Here is a 24396-nt window from a genome sequence, read left to right as displayed (position 1 = left end):
GGCGCTGGGGCGAACAGTTTCTATTATAGCCATATTTGCATTAAATCCAATGCATTTCGATGGCCATAGTGATAAATAGACTTACTTTGCTACAACCATAAATACTTCAAGACAAGCAAGTAAACACATTTTCTTCAGGAAATATACTTTTATAGTTTGACTGAGGCTACTATAATCATTTGTTCTCTCCAGTAACTTAGTCTCTTTGGTTGATATTCAGATGGCTCTGAATCTTCTTCATGAAGGCCAGACACACACTACAGCCTATCTCCCAATAAATCATATGACATCATTATTAAGTGCAGCAGTTAGTTAACCTGTAATCAGATTAGATTTATGGTAGATAAATCTCCTTCTCCGCGTGTCGTGCATGGTACTTTTCCCCTACTTGGTCTTTGGTGTCTGTTAAAGTGGAAGGTTTTAAATTGAATTAAATAGACCTTTGGTCTGTATGAATTGTTATATCTCAAATGTAAGTGAATGTATTAAAATGGCCCCTTTTAATATATCTCTCTTTCTCTCTCCCCCACCAACACATCTCATCTGTAGTGATTCTCAGCTGTTCTGGTTACTGCAATGAATGGTAACACTATCCATCAGGCGACGACCACAGCTTCGGTTGCAGCACCTCGTGGCTGGAGGGAGTTCTGCGAGTTGCATGCCATTGCCACGGCCCGAGAACTAGCCAACCACTACCGGAACTTTTCCAGGGAGCGGCCAGAGCACGATGTCGTCCCACCGGACAGCTTCTCCAAGCAGTTCAGTGAGCTGTTCCAGCAGCACTTCCACTGTGAGGTGGCCGAAGAACTCCCTGCATCGACCCCTCCCCCCATGATGGGCCGGCTCCGCATCACCACCTCCTCCGGGGCACTGGACTACAGGGAGGCGGGCCGGCCTGGCGTGCTGGCCCCAAAGACGGAGCCCGTGCCGGTGAGCCGGGAGCAGGGGAACCCCATCTGGTGCTCGGCTGCCAACCCGGTGCTACGAGCTCGAGCTCCCATTCGGAGCCGCAGCCAGGAGGAGGTGTCTGTGTCGGAGGGGCGGCCTGTGTCTGAACGGTACACCCCCACCTCGCCTTCCTTCTCCACTGCTGCTGAAGTTACACACTTCTCCGTCAGCCAGATCAGGAAAAGCGTGTGCCGTCTCTTTAAGAAGCGCCCACCGCCCCTTCAGGTCCTGCAGCCCAGCAGGCCGGTGGACAGGGGAATGGGTGGGGCGCTGGAGGAAGTGACGGCCTTATCGTCGTCAGCGCTGACTGGGAACCCCTCCCACGAGACCACGCCCTCTGCCTCCCCCACGTCGACGGCGGCCCACTTCCTAGAGCGGCTGAATAGCAGGTTTGGCCGTAGGCAGAGTGGGAAGCGCAGGCCGCAGGTTGCAAGCAGCTGCAAGGAGGGCCAGCTGAAGTACCTGGTGGTTGACGACACTATCTCGGACACACAGCATCGCTGGCAGCGCTGCCGCCTGCTTGTGAGGAAGATCAGAGAGGGCCTGGCAGGAGAGAGGTTCCAGCTGGAGCTCTACGACCCCCCCAAGGTAAACTAAAGCCACCTGATTCCAGCTGCTGGACTGGGCTCTCCCCTACCACTAAATTCATCTGACTCTTTCTGTTGGGCTTTTATCTTATCAAACTGAGCTTCACCTACTGTAGGCAATTGCTGCTTTAGGAGTGCTGATCATTTAGCAGTGACGTTTCTGACCAGGGTTTGGTTGTGCCTGGTAGGTCCCCTACCCATGTCCTGTACCAATTTCAAAGCACTTCTATTATTCCTATCAGACCATTGTCTTGTTTGGTGACGATTGTCTTGTTTGGTGAGAGGTGCGTGAGAAATGAACATAGTTTAGGCTGCTCCACCTACACTGGCTGTCAAATGCAAATGAGCTAAAGCTTGACATGAAAGTTTCAGTTCAGCTGACCTCCCACACTGTTTCCTGTCTCTGCTGCAGTTTACTTCTCTGGGCAGTAACCATGTTGGGCTGTTGTTTTGAGTGTTAACATTAGTAACTTCACAAGGTTTGTAGAGAAGCCTGATAGGCTCTTAATGTAGCCTATATCAAGCCTCTGTACTGTCAGAAATATAATCTGCATGCTACGGAGCAGAAGTGTTACTGCGTCTGTTTTGAGGTGTACTCAACTGAACGGAAGGAGAGAACCATAGCTGGCCGGGCCAACACACAACCCCAGAGAGAGCAGTGAGTGGGCAGGGTGCTGGATTCACACACCCAGTTTTACGTAGCCTGGGGGTAGTAGCCAGCTGCACATAGTAGGCTGCCCGTGTCAGATTGTCAAAGCTGGAAAACCAAGCAACCTTTTTAGAGAACATTAAAACCAGACATTTGTGAACCAGTCGTGGATGTAGGCCCAACAGTTTTTGGTTAAGCACAAGGCTTTGAAAAGGCTGTACTAATAATGTATATTTACAAGGCAGCTCTGCCAGCATCTGGTGTTTTAGCACAACCAAGTGCACATTTGTTGCTAAAGACTGTTTGATTGAGAGATGTAATGCTGCAGCTCCATTAAGTCTTCAACTCGTGTGTGTGTGTGTGTGTGTGTGTGTGTGTGTGTGTGTGTGTGTGTGTGTGTGTGGGTGTGTGTGTGTGTGGGGGGGGGGGGGGGGGGGGGGGGGGGGGAGGCCTTGCACTATTTCTGTGGAATCTTGGCAATGCTCAAAGCCAGAGAATATCTGTAGACCACAGCACACAAACATTGACATTCCCTCATACTGTAGAGGCCCCCACCTCATTCATATATATATATATATGCACATTAAAGGATCACTTTACAACAACAAAATACGTTTAGTATTTTGTCCATTAGTCAACTGTTGATATGGTCCCAAAAATTGGCCATGTCAGCAGTGAAGTTTTCAAGATATCAAATGATATAAAACGCATCATCACACCATTCACCATACGTTCTTACCTGGTCATTCATATGTATTTCTCTCTCTTGTGCTCCCTCTCTCGAATAGATAATAAACAGAATGTCTGATTTGTTATTTAACTTAATAGTAAACATAGCACTCACAAAGTTTAAAAAGAATACAGACATTTCAAATGTTATATTAATGCTATGTACAGTGTTGTAACAATGTGCAAATAGTTGAAGTACAAAATGGAAAATGGACAGATGCATATATACTGAACAAAAATATAAACACAACATGTAAAGTGTTGGTCCCATGTATCATAAGCTGAAATAAATGGTCCCAGAAATGTTTAAAATGCACAAAAAGCTTCTTTCTCAATGTTGTGCACAAATTTGTTTACATCCCTGTTAGTGAGCATTTATCCTTTTCCAAGATAATTCACCCATCTGCAAATCACGAAGCTGATTAAACAGCATGATCATTACACAGGTGCAATTTGTGGTTGCGGTGGGGGGGGGGGGCCTGAGGAATATTTATGTCTGTAATAAAGCCTTTGTGGGGCACTTCAATTGACTGATTTCATTCTATGAACTGTAACTCAGAAAAAGATTAGAAATTGTTACATGTTGCTTTTATATTTTTTGTTCAGTATAGATTATATTTTCAATGGTGTTTGTGCTTCATTGGTTGCCCTTTTCAGTGTAATCTGAGGGAAATGGGTGTCTTTAATATGGTCATACATTTGGTCAGGAGGTTAGGAAGTGCAGCTCAGTTTCCACCTCATTTTGTGGGCACATAGCCAGTCTTCTCTTGAGAGCCAGGTCTGCCTACGGAGGCTATGCTCACTGAGTCTGTACATTTTCAAAGATTTCCTTAATTTTGAATCAGGGAAGGACATTCTACAAGCACTTACACAAATGACAGAAATTGATGATAAAAAGATTGTGTGGGCTGTTTTGTTAGTCTTTCACTGCGGCTTTTTCTGCTGCATATGTGTCATGGCTTTACACCCCCTGCTATATTGTGGATGAAGAGTTACCTGTCTAACAGAACACTGAGGGTGTTCTTTAATAGAAGCATCTCCATCATAATCCAGGTAGAATCAGGAATTCCCCGGGGCAGCTGTCTAGTCCTTACTTTTTTCAATCTTTACTAAGGACATGCCACTGGCTTTGAGTAAATGACTCAACACTATACACATCAAAACTTAACAAAGAGCTGCTGTTAGTTTCAGAGTGGGTGGCAAGGAATCATTTAGTCCTAAATATTTCAAAAACAAAGAGCATTGTATTTGGGACAAATAATTTACTAAACCCTAAATAAACCTCAACTAAATATTGTAATAAATAATGTTGAAATTGAGCAAGTTGAGGTGACTAAACTGCTTGGAGTAACCCTGGATTATAAACTGTCATGGTCAAAATATATTGATACAACAGTAGCTAGGATGGGGAGAAGTCTGTCCATAATAAAGCGCTGCTCTACCTTAACAACACTATCAACAAGGCAGGTCCTACAGGCCCTAGTTTTGTCGCACCTGGACTACTGTTCAGTAGTGTGGTTAGGTGCTGCAAAAAGGGACTTTGGAAAATTGCAATTGGCTCAGAACAGGGCAGCACGGCTGGCCCTCGGATGTACAGAGAGCTAACATTAATAATATGTCAATCTCCTGGCTCAAAGTGGAGGAGAGATTGAGTTAGTCACTACTTGTATTTGTGAGAGGTATTGACATGTTGAAGGCACCGAGCTGTCTGTTTGAACTACTGGCACACAGCTCGGGCACCCATGCATACCCCACAAGACATGCCACCAGAGGTCTCTTCACAATCCCCAAGTCCAGAACAGACTATGTGAGACGCACAGTACTACATAGAGCCATGACTACATGGCACTTTATTCCACATCAAGTAACTGATGCAGCAGTAGAATCAGATTTTTAAAAACGATATAAATACACTTTACACAGACACATGCATACACACGATTACATACGCACTAGACACACACACACACACACACACAGATTTGGTATTGTAGATATGTGGTAGTGGTGGAGTAGGGGCCTGAGGGCACACAGTGTGTTGTGAAATCTCTGAATGTTTTGTAATGGTTTTAAAATTGTATAACTGCCTTAATTTTGCTGGACCATAGGAAGAGGTGGCAACTAATGGGGATCCATAATAAATACAAATACGGTGTTCAGGTATTCTCCCACTGTGTACTCTCTGTTTAGGGCCAAATATCATTTCAGTTTGCTCTGTTTTTTTGGTTAGTTCTTTCCAATGTGTCAAGTAATTATCTTTTTGTTTTCTTATGATTTGGTTCCGTCTAATTGTGTTGATGTCCTGGGGCTCTGTGGGGTCTTATTGTGTTTGTGAACAGAGCCCCAGCACCAGCTTCATCTCTCTGTAGGTGATGGCTTTTGTTATGGAAGGTTGGGAAATCGCTTCCTTTCAGGTGGTTGTAGAATTTAACGGCTGTTTTCTGGATTTTGATCATTAGCGGGTATCGTCCTAATTCTGCTTTACATGCAGTATTATATTTTTTTGTACGTTGTACACAAAGGATATTTTTGTAGAATTCTGCGTACAGTCTCTCAATTTGTTGTTTGTCCCATTTTTGGGGGGGAATTATTGGTTGGTTAATGGACCCCAGACCTCACAACTGTAGAGGGCAATGGGTTCTGCAGGGCCGGTGCCAGAATGAATCAGATGAATGGGTGTTTGATTTCTGTAGGCAGGCCTGTTTTTTTCACTGGACCTCCTGTGTGCACATGCTTGCGCATTCACAAATGTTGTTAATGGGTGTTCGTAACGAAGACCATAGGCAGCTCGTGAGTTTCAAGTTTGGGGAAACTTACAATTTATCCTACCATTTTAAACCGATCTGGGTGGCAGTTATGATTATTTTCAAATGTGGATTTTCATGGAACGATTTCATTTAAATAATAACACTTTCCTGTGGTTAGTCATAAAAATCAGAATTAAAGTGGTAAAAATCTAAGTTAAAATTCCACTAATGCAATAGCACCAGCCTTATCCATATGGACGCAGTGATACACCATGATCCGTTGTCGGCTAAAGAAATCAGCGCATGGAAGTCAGAGATGGCTTAAAGGCCAGTGCAGCAGTAGACCTATAACTTCCATCGTCAACTAGGCCTAAAGTCGACATAAAAACAGTAGAAAATATCCTGATGAAAGATCCAGAATTTTCAATCGCATTAATCTCTGCCTGCCTTTCTATCTGTGTTGACTTGAGCAATGTTAGTGAAGTGCAACATTGTATCAACTCAGCAGGTTGGCATCTCATGCGTGTCAAGTAATTATCTTTTGGTTTTCTTATGATTTGGTGTCATCTAATTGTGTTGCTGTCCCACTCCCTCAACGTTATCATGGCAGAGAAACTACACACATACTCATTGCTCACATGGAGCATTCCAAACAAAAGACAATGGAAAAAATGGTTAACTCCTTAATGATGGTTATGAAATAAATCAAAATTGATTCTCACAATTGTAGCAGGTTGTGAACTCTGCAAAGAACATTTCCACGATGAGAACGATAAAGGATGGGGATTAACAATACATCTACTAGGCCTACTGGTTACGTATGTAATTGGGAATTGATCAAATAAACAATCAAAGGGCAAAGAATTCACACAATCAAACAATTTAATGTACAAGAATTGGCGGGAGACAGTGGGGCACATCCCGGAGAGCTGATGGCATACATTCTGGAGAGAGATGCCGTTATCTTCGCCACACATCTCTTTCCTTGTCTCAACATTTTAAAATTAGACTTAAGACACATTATCTTCACACATTTTGATATGCTTTTCATTGACAACCGCAACTCAATCAGCTAGGCCTATTGCCACGTGTGCTGCCCAAATTGCCTACTTCCTAAATAGGTGTAGGCCTATGCACTAGTCAAGCTCTCTGGTAAAGTATTTGTATTTTATTTAGACAGGAGTAATTATATAATATTGGCAAAACTTCTATTTACTTTAGGGGAAGCCAGCATCCAAACTGTGCAACCTCCAACTTTCCTTTCTAATTCGCAACTGTCTGAAACCAGAGATCTGTATATAACGACGAGATGCTCATGTCTCTGCCCTAACAATGTGAGTCATTGTCCCAAAGGTGAAAATGCAGGCGACAAGCTTAGGTCTGCATATTATGCCCATAAAAACACATTGTCTTATTTTGGACAGATTTTGGCGAGAGTGAGCTCTCTTGCTTCGCCTCTTCTGCTGAAACTAGCAAGTGAAACCGCGCTGCTCTGTCGTAGCCCATGTATCTGATGCTGTCTGTCCAGAAAAAGTATGAAATGCCATCAAATACATGGTCTACACATATGGAGACAGATGGGTGCTGTTACTCTCACTCTTGGTCACATAAATTATCAATATTTCTATATTTTATTTGGATATTAGCCAAATCCTAAATGGGATGTCGAATTGTATGTTCTTTTTGATGACGTAGAAGGCCATTGTTGTCTTTCAGATCGTTCACAGCTTTGTGGAAGTTACCTGTGGCACTGATGTTTAGGCCAAGGTTTAGTTTTTTTGTGTGCTCTAGGGCAGCAGTGTCTAGATTTGATTTTGTGGTCTTGGCAACTGGACCTTTTTTGGAACACCATTATTTTTGTCTTACTGAGAGTTACTGTCAGGGCTCAGGTCTGACAGAATCTGTACAGAAGATCTAGGTGCTGCTGTAGATCCTCCTTGGTTGGTATTTGGTATTTTATTAGGATCCCCATTAGCTGTTCCAAAAAACAGTAGCTACTCTTCCTGGGGTCCACACAAAACATGAAACATGTCTATTAATGTTCTGTATTATGTCAAGAACTGCTCAAGGACAGAAATACATGAAAAAAGGCACATAGCCTACATATCAAAACAGAAGCACCAGATAGCCATTTGACTTCAGATTCTTGTAGGGTGTGGCCGGGTGCTGCAGACTGTTCTAGTGCCCGCGCCAATTCATTAATGTTTATGTTGAAGAGGGTGGGCCTCAAGCTACATCCCTGTCTCACCCCACGGCTCCGAGGAAATAAATGTTTTTTTCCAGTTTCTGTACACAGATTTTAGAATGTTTTCCCCTGAACACTGCTTTCCATCAATTTATATAGCAGACCCTCATGCATGAGAAGACTTGGCTTTGTTTTTGTTTGTCAATTAGGCTGTGCAGGGTGAATATCTGTTCTGTCAAACGGTAATTTGGTAAAAAGCCCATTTGAAATTTGCTCATGACATCGTTTTTACTGAGGATGTGTAGGATTCTGCTGTTAATGGTAATGCTAAAGGTTGCTGTTGACGCACGTCCCACAGTAGTTATTGGGGTCAAATTTGTCTATACTTTTGTGGATTGGGGGGTCAGTCCTTTGTTCCAAATATTGGGGAAGATGCCAGAGCAGTTAAAGAGTTGTTAAGAATGGGCAATTGGAATTTGTGGTCTGTATATTTTCAAATTTAATTTAGGATACTATCAACACCACAGGCCTTTTTGCGATTCGAGGGTGTGTATTTTGTCCTGTAGTTCATTCAATGTAATTGGAGAATCCAGTGGGTTCTGGTCGTCTTTAATAGCTGATTCTAAGATTTGTTTTTGCTGTTGATTCTTTGTTATAGAGCCAAAAAGATTGCAGAAGTGGTTTATCCATACATCTCCATTTTGGATAGATAACTCTGTTTAGTGTGTTATAATTTTCCCAGAAGTGGTTCGATTCTATGGATTCTTCAATTACACTGAGCTGGTTTCTGACGTGCTGTTCCTTATTTTTCCTTCGTCTATTTTGGTACTGTTTTAGTGTTTCACCATAGTGAAGGTACAGACTCAGGTTTCTTTGTCTCTGTGTTCTTGGTTGATTAGATTTCTCAATTTCTTTCTTAGGTTTTTGCATTCATCAAACCATTTGTCATTGTACATTTTGTTAGGTTGTCTGCTTGACTTTTTTTTTTTTTGATAGGGAAGCTGAAAGGTCATATTTAGGCTTTCTACTGCCAGGTTTTCATTATTGCAGTGAAACATTTTATCTAGGTCTTAAAGGGATTCAATTTGTTGTTGCCCAATAGTTTTTTTTGGTAGGTTTCTACTAGGCTAGGGCGGTACACTGTATACCTGGGTATTTGGAAAAAGCCACGGGATGGTTTTTCAATAATGTCAATACCGTTGAAACTTTTTAAGTTTATTTAAAATACATTTTAATATTTCTAGCTACTTTTTTATTAAATACCTTCAGTCAACTTTAGCAATACGTTAGGAGACAAAGTACATTGCGTTCTTCATTTTACATGTCACATTATTATGAAGCTTACGGTAGTCCCTAGTCACGTGTTTGTTTACAAGCACACAACGACGAGAGACCGGAGCCTTGAGTCACTATGATCTAATTACAGTATGGAATTCACAACCAAATGTTTGCCAGCTAAATATCTTATGACTATTAAGTTAACTGTCTAAAATGTGCTAAATGCTCTGCAGTTGCGTATTTGTTTTGCTAATTTAGTAGCTAGTTAGCTATTTAGCTATTGTAAGTGGTTAGCTTCTTCCAAAATGAAGCATTCGCTTGGTAACAGCAGAGAGCCCCCTCCTGGATCAAGAGCCTTGCAGGCTAATATTTGTTTTGTGCGTGCAGCAAACTGGCAGTACCGTTTTTGAGTAACTTGTGTAGTTTAGGGGGGGTGGGATTGTTCTAAGAAGGTCATACCAAGGCTAATTTTGCTAATTGATTTTGAATTTTAATACTCATTGAAGTATCAAAATTATAATATTTGATAAATACATTTTTGGCCTTACTGCTATTAGCCCATACAAACGCATTGAATAACAGATTCACTACACAGAACAACAGATTGTCCCACAAAAAAAACTAAGGATGTTTGTTCTGAGGTGTCTGTCCTATATCTGAGCGACATAAGACCATGAAAAAAAAAAAAATATATATATATATATTTTTTTTTACATGTATTTAACCCCATATTTTTGTCATTAAACAGTCTCCATATACAGTACATTCGGAAATGTTTGTTACATTACAACATTATTCTAAAATGTATAACATTTTCCTCATCATTCTACACACAATACCCCATAATGACAAAGCAAAAACTGATTTTTAGAGAATTTATAAAACAATAAATTGAAATATCACATTTGCGTAAGTATTCAGACTCTTTATTCAGTACTTTGTTGAAGCACCTTTGGCAGTGATTACAGCCTTGAGTCTTCTTGGGTATGACACTACAAGCTTGCCACACCTGTATTTGGGGAGTTTCTCCCATTCTTCTCTGCAGATCCTCTCAAGATCTGTCAGGTTGGATGGGGAGCGTTGCTGCACAGCTATTTTCTGTTCTCGAGAGATGTTCAAGTCTGGGCTCTGGCTGGGCCACTCTAGGACATTCAGAGACTTGTCCCGAAGCCAATTCTGCGTTGTCTTGGCCGTGTGCTTAGGGTCGTTGTCCTGTTGAAAGGTGAACCTTCGCCGCAGTCTGAGGTCCTGAGTGCTCTGTAGCAGGTTTTCATCAAGGATATCTCTGTACTTTTCTCCATTCATTTTTCCCTCGATCCTGACTAGTCTCCCAGTCCCTGCCGCTGAAAAACATCCTCACAGCATGATGCTGCCATCACCGTAGGGATGGTGCCAGGTTTCCTCCAGACGTGACGCTTGGCATTCAGGCCAAAGAGGTCGATCTTGGTTTCATCAGACCAGAGAGTCTTGTTTCTCATGGTCTGAGAGTCTTTAGGTGCCTGCAAACTCCAAGCGTGCTGTCATGTGCCTTTTACTGAGGAGTGGCTTCCATCTGGCCACTACCATAAAGGCCTGATTGGTGGAGTGCTGCCGAGATGGTTGTCCCGGAAGGTTCTCCCATCTCCACAGAGGAGCTCTGTCAGCGTGACCATTGGGTTCTTGGTCACTTCCCTGACCAAGGCCCTTCTCCCCCGCCCTTCTCCCCCTGCTCAGTTTGCCCTGGTGTCCAGCTCTAGAAAGAGTCTTGGTGGTTCCAAACTTCTTCTATTGAAGAATGATGGCGGTCACTGTGTTCTTGGGGACCTTCAATCCTGTAGACACTTTTTGCACCCTTCCCCAGATCTGTGCCTTGACACAATCCTGTCTCTGAGCTCTACGGACATTTCCTTCTACATCGTGGCTTGGGTTTTTACTCTGGCAACTGTGGGACCTTTTTTATATAGACAGGTGTGTCCTTTCAAAACATGTCCAATCAATTGAATTTACCACAGGTAGACTCCAAGTTTAGAAACATCTCAAGGATGATCAGTGGAAACAGAATGCACCTGAGCTCAATTTCAAGTCTCATAGCAAAGGGTTTGAATACTTATGTAAATAAGGTATTTTTTTATTTGATTATTTATACATTTGCAAACATTTCTAAAAACCTATTTTTTTGCTTTTCATTATGGGGTATTGTGTGTAGATTGATGGGGGTTGTAACGTAACAAAATGTGCAAAAAGTAAATGGGTCTGAATACTTTGTCTGTCTACAACATATTTAATAGATGTATTACAGCACCATATTTAATAGATGTATTACAGCACCATATTTAATAGATGTTACAGCACCATATTTAATAGATGTTACAGCACCATATTTAATAGATGTTACAGCACCATATTTAGTAGATGTTACAGCACCATATTTAATAGATGTTACAGCACCATATTTAATAGATGTTACAGCACCATATTTAATAGGTGTTACAGCACCATATTTAATAGGTGTTACAGCACCATATTTAATAGGTGTTACAGCACCATATTTAATAGGTGTTACAGCACCATATTTAATAGATGTGTTACAGCACCATATTTAATAGATGTGTTACAGCACCATATTTAATAGATGTGTTACAGCACCATATTTAATAGATGTGCTACAGCACCATGTATTGGTCTGAATTCATGTTTTGGAAAAGATATGAAAGATAAACTGAAGGCTATAGTTGGATTTTGCTGAGGTCACTGTGGTTGTGTGTGTGTGTGATGCCCATGCACTGCCTGCGTATAGCATAGCAGCACCCCTGCAAATATAGTAACATTTAATTGAGGGCTATGTGTATCTGAACTACAATGGCAACGCCAGTCGGGTCATTTTGCAGAAAGAGGAAGCTGCGTGTTAGCTGATTAATTTCTTTGCGTGAGAAGCTCCATATCAGGGGAGTCCTAACTTTCTTTAAAGATGGTGTTTGTGTAGCCGATAAACTGGTCAGATAATCTGCTGTCAGATTTCACAGAAATACATTTATTCTTGTTTTTTTTTTATGTAGGGTTAGCCTAGTTAAAGAGACGTACTGTTTGGCTCTTTCTAAAAGTAGAAACACGAAGCAACTTTTTTAAAGAACAGAGCAGAATATGGATCATTTTAACACAAGGCTCTGGTGGTGTTATTTTTAGGAGATAGACCCTTTTTTTGGATACAGCTGAGGTTCTGCCTAGGTTGCCAATGGATTAGAACACAAGGCTCTCATCCAGGACTAGATGTTTCCTGTTACCTTGCCCATGCTTTGTATTGCATTCTTGAGTAAACGGGCCCTTGTTTTTTGTTGCACGGCCTCAAAGTCTGCTGTTTGATGTGTGATGGTGCCAGTGTTTGTGACTTTACAACTTAATCTTCACCACATGGTTTCACTGTGTGTGTGCATGACTGTTCACTGATGGTAATGTTCCTGTTTGGATCTATGCACGTGTTTGTGCGTGTATCGCATCAAGAGATGAGTAACCAAAAGTGAGAGAGAGTTGCTTTCACTTTAATTGCTTATCTTGATTTATATATATTTTTTTAATAAAGTTGCAATATGTTAATTTTTGGGTGACCTGACCAAATTCACATTGAAATGTGAGCTATAGATCTGTCATTCTCATTGAAAGCAAGTCTAAGAAGTGGTATATGTTCTATGTGCTCTATTTCTATGCTTCCCTGTCTGTTACATTCGGTTTTGTACACCAGCTTCAAACAGCTGAAAATACAATATTTTTGGTTTTGGAAAATACATATCTCAGTGGTTTAGATGGTACAATCATGCTCTACACTATAGTTGCTTGTCACACAAATAGAAATTAGGCAAACTATTAGAATTTTAGCATCAAGGAAATGGCGAAGTGATTTCTGCATTGTGCATCTTTAAATATATTTTCCAGGAAACACCGGGGATGTTTTTTCAGTATGCTTTATCCAGATCAAAAGGATCTGTTCCCCATTCTGTTTAAAAAATAATCTGAAAGGCAATATTGCCTAATTTTGCTCCACAGTATTGCAGTGATAAAGATAAATTCAGGTTTAGCCTTAGTTTACTTATTGTTTGTATTTAAAACTATTATCTCTCTCTTGTTAACCCATGACAGAATGGAATTAAAATGGAATGGAAAATACTTTTTACTGTACCAAACCTCATGGCTCATCTGTGTGTTGTCACGGAGTATATTTCAAACTTACAAAGCAACATGCAGTGTTCATTTCAGTCACCCTGTGCACCACAAGTAAGCATCTGAACATGTGGCCTGAACCAGCAAAACCAGTAACGCAATTAGCACTCTCCAGTTACAGGAAACCTGATGAGTGATGAAAAAACTTGCTTTAGTACTCCTTTGTTCTTGTTAATCAACGTTAAAGCTACTCAACGTTGTACTGTCTTCGCTTTGGTTGGGCTATTGCTATGCAACCAGTGTACCTGTTGTTTAGGCCTCGTCACTACACTGGCATGGAACTAGGAATGTGTATGACCTCAACAAAAAAAGTTGCCTGAAATTGTGGGATTCGTTCCACTATTAGGCTACCTATTTAAAAAAAAATATTGAATTCTGCTTTTTAATAGATAATTAGATAGGAACAGCCCAATACTATCATATTTCTAAGGCCTTATTTTCCTTATGTTTTTATAAGATAAGCTATTCTCATTTTAAAGTCCTAGACTACTTGGTGAAAGAATATCATCTGTGAAGAGAACGCATTTTTTTTACTGGAACATAGAAATCAGAACACCTGCCTCTACCGCAACACAGATGAATGGAAACCAATTTCTGGAGGCAAACTGGCATCTGTTTGGTACAGTTTTCACACTACATAATCATCCACCTCAGATTACTAGACATTAGTTTCAGTTTTCGTCACCCTTGTCTCAATATCAAGCTGTGTTTCTGCTACCAGGTTGTGTTTCTCATAAACCCCAAGCAATGTGAAACCTTGAAATGGTGGAATTATGTAAACTACACTAATGTAAATTTAAATGTAGCTGCTATTTCCCAATGGCAGAAACTCATATAATAGTAACTAAATCAGCTCTAACGTCAGAAACAATCTCACAACCCCCCGTGGCCAGTGGCACACAGTGAGGAAATAAAAATCCATGCTCACCCCTTCATATACTCATAAAAAAATGTACTTGTGGGTTAGTAGTGTAGAGTTAGCTGGCAATTGCATTTTTATTAATCATGGCGGCCAAGCTTTGTGTTATAGCAGGGTGTGGAAACATTTGCAATGCACATGTGAGTATGCCTCTATGGCCACGCAAATGAAACACTTCGCAAGAAATGGGATACATTTGTGAAAAGGAGGTGGGTGAATTGGGCATCTACTCATCAATCTGTGGGGCACATTTCATACTTGAGAGCTTCCATGGTATCAACAATGGAAGGAGGGCTTCAGCAAAACTTTGCTTTTCAAAGTGGATGCTGTCCATACCAACAACGTGGCTTATGAAGTACACTGTCAGCCAATTGTTGCTGACAGGTGTATAAAATGGAGCACACAGCAATGCAATCTCCATAGACAAACATTGGGAGTAGAATGGCCTTGCTGAAGAGCTCAGCAGCTTTCAACGTGGCACCGTCATAGGATGCCACCTTTCCAATAAATCAGTTTGTCAAATTTCTGCCATGCTAGAGCTGCCCCGGTCAACTGTAAGTGCTGTTATTGTGAAGTGGAAACATCTAGGAGCAACAACGGGAGCTGTGAAGTGGTAGGCCACACAAGCTCACACAACGGGACGGCTCACTCCTCGGTTGCAACACTCACTACCGAGTTCCAAACTGCCTCTGGAAGCAACGTCAGCACAAGAACTGTTAGTCGGGAGCTTCATGAAATGGGTTTCCATAGCCGAGCAGCCTCACACAAGCCTAAAATCACCATGCGCAATGCCAAGCGTCGGCTAGAGTGGTGTAAAGCTTGCCGCCATTGGACTCTGGAGCAGTGGAAACGCGGTCTCTTGAGTGATGCATCACGCTTCGACATCTGGCAGTCCGACGGACAAATCTGGGTTTGGCAGATGCCAGGAGAACGCTACCTACCCGACTGCATAGTGCCAACTGTAAAGTTTGGTGGAGGAGGAATAATGGTCTGGGGCTGTTTATCATGGTTCGGGCTAGGCCCCTTTGTTCCAGTGAAGGGGAATCTTAACGTTACAGCATACAATTACGTTCTAGACGATTCTGTGCTTCCAACTTTGTGGAAACAGTTTGGGGAAGGCCCTTTCCTGTGTCAGCATGAGGATTCCCCCGTGCACGAAGCGAAGTCCATACAGAAATGGTTTGTTGATCTGTGTGGAAGAACTTGACTGGCTTGCACAGAGCCCTGACCTCAACCCCATCAAGCACCTTTGGAATGAATTGGAATGCCGACTGAGAGCCAGGCCTTATTGCCCAACATCAGTGCCCGACCTCACTAATGCTTTTGTGGCTGAATGGAAGCAAGTCCCCACAGCAATGTTCCAACATCTAGTGGAAAGCCTTCCCAGAAGAGGCTGTTATAGCAGCAAAGGGGGGGACGAACTACATGTTAATGCCCATGATTTTGGAATGAGATGTTTGACGAGTAGGTGTCCGCAGACAGGCAGGCATATGAGTGTATTATCTCCTGAGGAACACGTCCTAAATGTAGCCTAATGAATTGTCAAAGCATTGTTTTGGAGTTGACTCTGCTGTGTGTTTGTGTAGGCTGGTGTGTCAGCAAGCCAGAGAGCAACAGTTAACACACTGGCAGTGACTGTGTGCAAAGGGGCAACGTGTGGTTAACTTCATCGGGGTAGGGGAGAGTATTTTTGACGTCCGGATGAAAAGCGTGCCCGTAGTAAACTGCCTGCTACTCAGGCCCAGAAGGTAGGATATGCATATTATTAGTAGATTTGGATAGAAAACACTCTGAAGTTTCTAAAACTGTTTGAATGATGTCTGTGAGTATAAGAGAACTCATATGGCAGGCAAAAACCTGAGAATAAATCCAACCAGGAAGTGGGAAATCTGAGGTTTGTAGTTTTTCAAGTGATTGCCTATCCAGTATACAGTGTCTGTGGGGTCATTTTGCACTTCCTAAGGCTTCCACTAGATGTCAACAGTCTTTAGAATGTTGTTTCATGCTTCTACTGTGAATGGGGAGAGAATAAGAGCCATTAGAATCAGATGACTGAGAAAATGACATGAGCTCAGACAGGCGTGCGCCCGTGAGAGTTAAGTGTGTTCCTTTTCATTTCTGAAGACAATGGAATTGTCCGGTTGGAATATTATCGAAGATTTATGATAAAAACATCCTAAAGATTGATGCTATACATCGTTTGACATGTTTCTACGAACTGTAATATAACTTTTTTGACTTTTTGTCTGAACTTACTGTGCGAGCACAGTGCATTTGGGATGCTGGACTGAACGCGCAAACAAAAAGGAGGTATTTCGACATAAATGTGGACTTTATCGAAACAGAACAAACATTTATTGTGGAACTGGGATTCCTGGGAGTGCATTACGATGAAGATCATCAAAGGTAAGTGAATATTTATAATGTTATTTGTGACATCCGTTCACTCCAAAATGGCGGGTATCTGTATGGCTTCTTTTGGTGTCTGAGCGCTGTACTCAGATTATTGCAAAGTTTGCTTTCGCCGTAAAACTTTTTTGAAATCTGACACAGCGGTTGCATTAAGGAGAAGTGTATCTATAATTCTTTGAATAACAGTTGTATATTTTATCAACGTTAATGATGAGTATTTCTGTAAATTGATGTGCTCATTCACCGGAAGTTTTGGGAGGCAAAACATTTCTGAACATTACACACCAATGTAAAATGGGGTTTTTGGATATAAATACACTGTTCAAAAAAATAAAGGGAACACTTAAACAACACAATGTAACTCCAAGTCAATCACACTTCTGTGAAATCAAACTGTCCACTTAGGAAGCAACACTGATTGACAATAAATTTCACATGCTGTTGTGCAAATGGAATAGACAACAGGTGGAAATTATAGGCAATTAGCAAGACCCCCCAATAAAGGAGTGGTTCTGTAGGTGGGGACCACAGACCACTTCTCAGTTCCTATGCTTCCTGGCTGATGTTTTGGTTACTTTTGAATGCTGGCAGTGCTTTCACGAGACGGAGTCTACAACCCACACAAGTGGCTCAGGTAGTGCAGCTCATCCAGGATGGCACATCAATGCTAGCTGTGGCAAGAAGGTTTGCTGTGTCTGTCAGCGTAGTGTCTAGAGCATGGAGGCGCTACCAGGAGACAGGCCAGTACATCAGGAGACGTGGAGGAGGTCGTAGGAGGGCAACAACCCAGCAGCAGGACCGCTACTTCCGCCTTTGTGCAAGGAGGAGCACTGCCAGAGCCCTGCAAAATGACCTCCAGCAGGCCACAAATGTGCATGTGTCTGCTCAAATGGTCAGAAACAGACTCCATGAGGGTGGAATGAGGGCCTGACGTCCTCAGGTGGGGGTTGTGCTTACAGCCCAACACCGTGCAGGAGGTTTGGCATTTGCCAGAGAACACCAAGATTGGCAAATTCGCCACTGGCGCCCCGTGCTCTTCACAGATGAAAGTAGGTTCACACTGAGCACGTGACAGACGTGACAGAGTCTAGAGACGCCGTGGAGAACGTTCTGCTGCCTGCAACATCCTTCAGCATGACCGGTTTGGCAGTGGGTCAGTCATGGTGTGGGGTGGCATTTCATTGGGGGGCCGCACAGCCCTCCATGTGCTCGCCTTAGGTAGCCTAACTGCCATTAGGTACCGGGATGAGATCCTCAGACCCCTTGTGAGACCATATGCTGGTGCAGTTGGCCCTGGGTTCCTCCTAATGCAAGACAATGCTAGACCTCATGTGGCTGGAGTGTGTCAGCAGTTCCTGCAAGAGGAAGGCATTGATGCTATGGACTGGCCAGCCCATTCCCCAGACCTGAATCCAATTGAGCACATCTGGGACATCATGTCTCGCTCCATCCACCAACGCCACGTTGCACCACAGACTGTCCAGGAGTTGGCGGATGCTTTAGTCCAGGTCGGTGAGGAGATCCCTCAGGAGACCATCTGCCACCTCATCAGGAGCATTCCCAGGCATTGTAGGGAGGTCATACAGGCACGTGGAGGCCATACACACTACTGAGCCTCATTTTGACTTGTTTTAAGGACATTACATCAAAGTTGGATCAGCCTGTAGTGTGGTTTTCCACTTTAATTTTGAGTGTGACTCCAAATCCAGACCTCCATGGGTTGATAAATTGGATTTCCATTGATTATTTTTGTGTGATTTTGTTGTCAGCACATTCAACTATGTAAAGGAAAAAGTATTTAATAAGATTATTTCTTTCATTCAGGTCTAGGATGTGTTGTTTAAGTGTTCCCTTTATTTTTTTGAGCAGTATATGAACCTTACCGAGAAAAACATGCATGTATTGTGTAACATGAAGTCCTATGAGCGCCTTCTGATGAAGATCATCAAAGGTTAGTGATTCATTTTAGCTGTATTTCTGGTTTTTGTGACGTCTCTCCTTGCTTGGAAAATGGCTGTGTGGTTTTTCTTGTCTAGGCGCTGTCCTAACATAATCTAATGTTATGCTTTCGCCGTAAAGCCTTTTTGAAATCGGACACTGTGGTTGGATTAACCAGAAGTGTATCTTTAAAATGGGATATAATAGTTGTATGTTTGAGAAATTTGAATTATGAGATTTTTGTTGTTTGAATTTGCCGCCCTGCTATTTCACTGGCTGTTAGCGAGTGTGTCTCGATGCTAGCGTCCCACATACCCCAGAGAGGTTAATGTTGCTTCCTGATGTGCTAAATGAGATGGATGGCTTTCCGCCATTTTTAAAACATTTGTAATTGAGCTTCTTAGTTTAGGATGTGTCCCAAATGCTATGGGCCCTGGTCAAAAGTAGTGCTCTATATAGGGAATAGGTGCATTTGGGATGCAGACTTTGTAGATGGGCAAGTATTATCCGATAGAAGTAGGTCTTAATGTAACCTGCAATGCTTCTGTCAGAATTCTATCACAGTAAAATGACCATGATCACACATTCTGTCCCTTCAAATTGGCCAAACCTATTTGGGACACTACCTTTGAAAATGCATGTTTTGAGTCATGAGAACTTGTTGACTTTTTAGGTGAACACGTGTGCCATCTGGTGCATGACGCAGCCCATTTGTTTTTGTTTACTTTGCAGAATGACGAATTAGCATGCTTGACTCAGTTGTTAATAATACAAAGTATTTTAGGTGCAGGGTTCAAAAGGCATACTGAAAAAGGAAAACCCACACTCACTGTAGCCTAATAGTATTTGCTGCTGCTAAAAGACATTAAAATGCAGAGGTCAATCCAGCAGTCAATGCTTACAAAGGCTGTTTCCACAACACGTCCATTTGATAAAAAAATATACATTAAAATGTAAAGACTGTTACAGTAAGTGCAACTTTTCCTTTTGTTTAGTTTGTCTCAGGCTAAACCATTTCCTAACACGGCCAAATTAGTCCATTCTCCTTACACTGACCTCTGGACCAAGAAACCCAGAATCAAGTAGGAAACATCCAGATGCTGAGAGGAGCTCTCAGTTCAGAACTTGGTCCAAAATTGTGTTGTTGTTGTTGTTTAGACTACCTTTTTTTTTGTTTATTTTATTTTTGTTCTGCCTATTTGTTCTGTACCCCATCCCGTCTCTTACAGAACGTACACTTAAAATGGTTGATTAGAAGAAAGGGGAGAAAAAAAAGTGTTCGTCAAGGTGACACAGAAAATCTAGAAGAGTTGATAGGAAGTCAAGTGGTTACCGTAGTCATGCAGAGTAGTGCTTGTTTGTTTTAAACCTTTCACTGGCTTTGATGCCCTGTGTGTGTGTGTGTGTGTGTGTGCGTGCGTGCGTGCGCCTCTGTTGCGGGCAACAATGCTTATCTCTCTGTGATGGACCTGTAACCACAGTGTTAGTGCACCTGACCTTGCTCAGTTGCCTGTGGAAAGCCCCTGAGGGGAGCTACGTCTGTCATCTAGCTTACCTCTCTCTCTGGAACATCTCTTTCCTCTTCTCTCTCTCTGGTCATTTTCTCTCTTTGTCACCTTTCCCCTCTCTCATTTCTCCCTTTGCCTGTCTATTCTTCCCCCTCCCCTGCTCCTCTCTCTTTCTCTAATTTTCCCTTTTGCTCTGGCCCCCCTAACACCGTCTTCAGTGGACCCGTGTGAATGTCTGTTCTGCCTGAATGGCTTTTCACAGAGCCAAGGCCAGTGTACACGGACAGAGTGAGAGACGGGCGGGCGGAGAGACGGGCGGGCAGGCAGAGTGGCATGCAGGCAGGCAGACGGAGGGGCGGGCGAGCAGGCCGCCGGAGGGGCGAACAGGCAGACGGAGGGGCGGGCGGGTTGGCGGAGAGACGGGTGGGCAGGCAGAGTGGCAGACAGGCAGACGGAGTGGCGTCTCTGAATACTTTCCGAATGCACTGTATGCATGTAAGTATGTTCATGTGTACATGCAAGTACACAAGCAAATCATTGGAGCTAAGGAGGTCTGGTGAAAGTGGGAGACTGAGTGAGTGAGCCATTTGCTCTTCCCTGTCTTTGTCCACTGCTGAGGGAGCAGGCAGACGCGGGCTGGCTGACAGGCAGACGCGGGCTGGCTGACAGGCAGACGCGGGCTGGCTGACAGGCAGACGCGGGCTGGCTGACAGGCAGACGCGGGCTGGCTGACAGGCAGACGCGGGCTGGCTGACAGGCAGACGCGGGCTGGCTGACAGGCAGACGCGGGCTGGCTGACAGGCAGACGCGGGCTGGCTGACGCAGGCTGGCTGACAGGCAGACGCGGGCTGGCAGACGCGGGCTGGCTGACAGGCACATGCGGGCAGGCAGACACTCGTTCTGTGCTGCATCTCCTTGCCTGTTGGGTCAGAGGACAAAACCGCAGAGCTGGCTCTTTTCTGTGGCCAGCAGTGGACGAAGACAGGGGAGAGCAAATGTCTCACTCACTCAGTCTCCCACTTTCACCAGACCTCCTTAGCTCCAATGGTTTACTTCTGTAGTTGCATGTGCATGCCATACAGTGCATTAGGAAAATATTCAGACTCCTTGAAAACAGAAATATCACATTTTACATTACATACAGTATCTCACAAAAGTGAGTACACCCCTCACATTTTTGTAAATATTTGAGTATATGTTTTCATGTGACAACACTGAAGAAATGACACTTTGCTACAATGTAAAGTAGTGAGTGTACAGCTTGTATAACAGTGTAAATTTGCTGACCCCTCAAAATAACTCAACACACAGCCATTAATGTCTAAACTGCTGGCAACAAAAGTGAGTACACCCCTAAGTGAAAATGTCCAAATTGGGCCCAATTAGCCATTTTCCCTCCCTGGTGTCATGTGACTCGTTAGTGTTACAAGGTCTCAGGTGTGAATGGGGAGCAGGTGTGTTAAATTTGGTGTCATCACTCTCACACTCCCTCATACTGACTGGTCACTGGAAGTTCAACATGGCACCTCATGGCAAAGAACTCTCTGAGGATCTGAAAAAAAGAATTGTTGCTCTACATAAAGATGGCCTGGGCTATAAGAAGATTGCCAAGACCCTGAAACTGAGCTGCAGCATGGTGGCCAAGACCATACAGCGGTTTAACAGGACAGGTTCCACTCAGAACAGGCCTCACCATGGTCGACCAAAGAAGTTGAGTGCACGTGCTCATATCCAGATGTTGTCTTTGGGAAATAGACGTATGAGTGCTGCCAGCATTGCTGCAGAGGTTGAAGGGGTGGGGGGGTCAGTCTGTCAGTGCTCAGACCATACGCTGCACACTGCATCAAATTGGTCTGCATGGCTGTGTTTTTCAGGTATCTCCAGAGATGTTCAATTGGGTTCAATTCCGGGCTCTAGCTGGGCCACTCAAGGACATTCAGAGACTTGTCCCGATGCCACTCCTGCGTTGTCTTGGCTGTGTGCTTAGAGTCGTTGTCCTGTTTGAAGGGGAACCTTCACCCCAGTCTGAGGTCCTGAGCGCCCTGGAGCAGGTTTTCATCAGGGATCTTCCCCAGTCCCTGCCACTGAAAAACATCCCCACAGCATGATGCTGCCACCACCATGCTTCACCGTAGTGATGGTGCCAGGTTTCCTCCAGATGTGATGCTTGACATTCAGGCCAAAGAGTTTTGGTTTCAGCAGACCAGACCGGAGAATCTTGTTTCTCATGGTCTGAGAGACCTTTAGGTGCCTTTTGGCAAACTCCAAGCGGGCTGTGCCTTTTCCTGAGGATCGGCTTCCATCTAGCCACTCTACCATAATGGCCTGATTTGGTGGAGTGCTGCAGAGATGGTTGCCCATCTCCACAGAGGAACTGGAGCTCTGTCAGAGTGACCACCGGGTTCTTGGTCACCTCTCTAACCAAGGCTCTTCTCCCCCAATTGCTCAGTTTGGCCTGGTGGCCAGCTCTAGGAAAGAGTCTTGGTGGTTCCAAACTTATTCCATTTAAGAATGGAGGTTCTTGGGGACCTTCAATGCTGCAGACATGTTTTGGTACCCTTCCCCCGATCTGTGCCTCAACAACAATCCTGTCTCAGAGCTCAACGGATTAGTCCTTTAACCTCATGGCTTGCTTTTTGCTCTGAAATGCACTGTCAACTGTGGAACCTTATGTAGACAGGTGTGTGCCTTTCCAATTCATGTCCAATCAATTGAATTTACCACAGGTGGACTCCAATCAAGTTGTAGAAACATCTCAAGGATGATCAATGGAAACAGGATGCACCTGAGCTCAATTTCGAGTCTCATAGCAAAGGGTCTGATTATTAATGTAATTGAGGTATTTCTGTTTTTGGCTAACATTTCTAAAAACGGTTTTATTGTGTAGATTGATGAGAACAAATTGTATTTAATACATTTTAGAATAAGGCTGTAATGTAACAAAATGTGGAAAAGTGAAGGGGTCTGAATACTTTCCGAATGCACTGTATGGGACACACACACACACACACACACACACACACACACAGATTTTATGGGGAGGGGGTTTCGGTGAAGCACCATGTCTGGCCTAAAACAAGCTCTCACCCTAGCACCAGTCTCTAAGTACCACAAGACCCAAGGCTCAATGTTAGACAGTAACAGGAAACACTATTCTGTTTCTCTTTCTCACCTCTATACATTTCTCAGTAGCAGGGGCTCTCGAGTGTTTCGGTGAAACTGCGGTTGTATTTCCAAGAGCAGGGCCAAAGGTCAGACTGACTGACGTTGTCATTTTCCTGATCTTACACCTTCAGTGGAATGACTTACAGACCAGAGTGGCTGTCATATTTTTAGCTGCATAGGCTATCTATTATTACCATTTTAAATAGCAAGATAATTGACACACAAGTCCGAATAGAAAAATGGTCTTGTTTGTATTGCCTATGCAGCCTGTTAGTATCTCTTTCCTATTGGCTGCTCTGTTTCCTAGAAACGTGTCATTTCTCAGTTTAATCATAGTGCTGCTGTCCCCACATCCTTGATGATTTCATATCTAGCTAGATCTGGTTCATATGGCGTTATCGCCGTACTAGCCGCTGCTCTCCTCAGAGACTTCTCACAACCGAGAACAGCACGCTCTCTTTCCTGTGACACTTCTGAGGATTTCAGTTCCACTGCAGGGTTGTTTGATAAACCTGCTTCACCATAAAGATGCCGAGTCGGTCGGGCTGGGTGTAAAGTCAAAAGGCAAACACCAAGCCTGATTAGCGTGTAGTGTAGTCTAGGCCAGGGATCATCAACTAGATTCAGAAGTGGCTTGTTTTCTTGAGCGGATGGTCAGGGGCCCGGAACATAATTACACATCATTTGTAGGTTGCAAATTGAATGCAAGAACCACAAACGGATATATTTGACACAAGCATAATAATTTCAAAATGTTTATACAACCATGTGTCTCTGTTATGCGTGGGAATACTTGAACAGGTTTCCAAAATTGAAATCACTTGCCGCTGATTTCCTGGTGATTTTACAGTCTTATGTTCAACAATGAAAATTCAACCCACATTTTTTTCTCTCTTTTTTTTCTCTCAGAAAAGTTGGGTGGGGGGGATAAAACCAGCTGTTGGCCACCAGTTGGGGAACCCTGGCCTAGGCCTATGCTCATATAGTACAGAATGTCATGTGTGGATGTGGAACAGGGACTATTATCAACTATCATTCTGAATCGCCTTATGAGTTTGTCAACCAAATGAAATCTCATCCCAATAGCTGTAGCGTATGAAAATCCTCCTGTATTGAGTACTGTGTAATGTTTGTGTATTT

The 24396-nt window shown here is 43.2% G+C and overlaps 1 protein-coding gene across 2 annotated transcripts in view; it reads left to right on the top strand.

Moving 5' to 3' along the window:
* The window catches only part of sh2b3 (SH2B adaptor protein 3), a 74255-nt gene that overhangs the window by 16488 nt on the left and 33371 nt on the right, over window positions 1-24396 (top strand). For both annotated transcript variants that reach the window (XM_014172546.3, XM_014172547.3), the window contains exon 2: window positions 550-1536. In XM_014172546.3, the coding sequence (XP_014028021.1) occupies window positions 577-1536 (960 nt within the window). In that variant the 5' untranslated portion in view covers window positions 550-576. The remainder of the gene's footprint in view (window positions 1-549; window positions 1537-24396) is intronic.

Source organism: Salmo salar, chromosome 24 (genome assembly GCF_965601325.2).
Source record: "Salmo salar chromosome 24, fSalSal1, whole genome shotgun sequence".
Classification (NCBI taxonomy): domain Eukaryota; kingdom Metazoa; phylum Chordata; class Actinopteri; order Salmoniformes; family Salmonidae; genus Salmo; species Salmo salar.
This window is presented reverse-complemented; position numbering and strand designations above follow the sequence as displayed.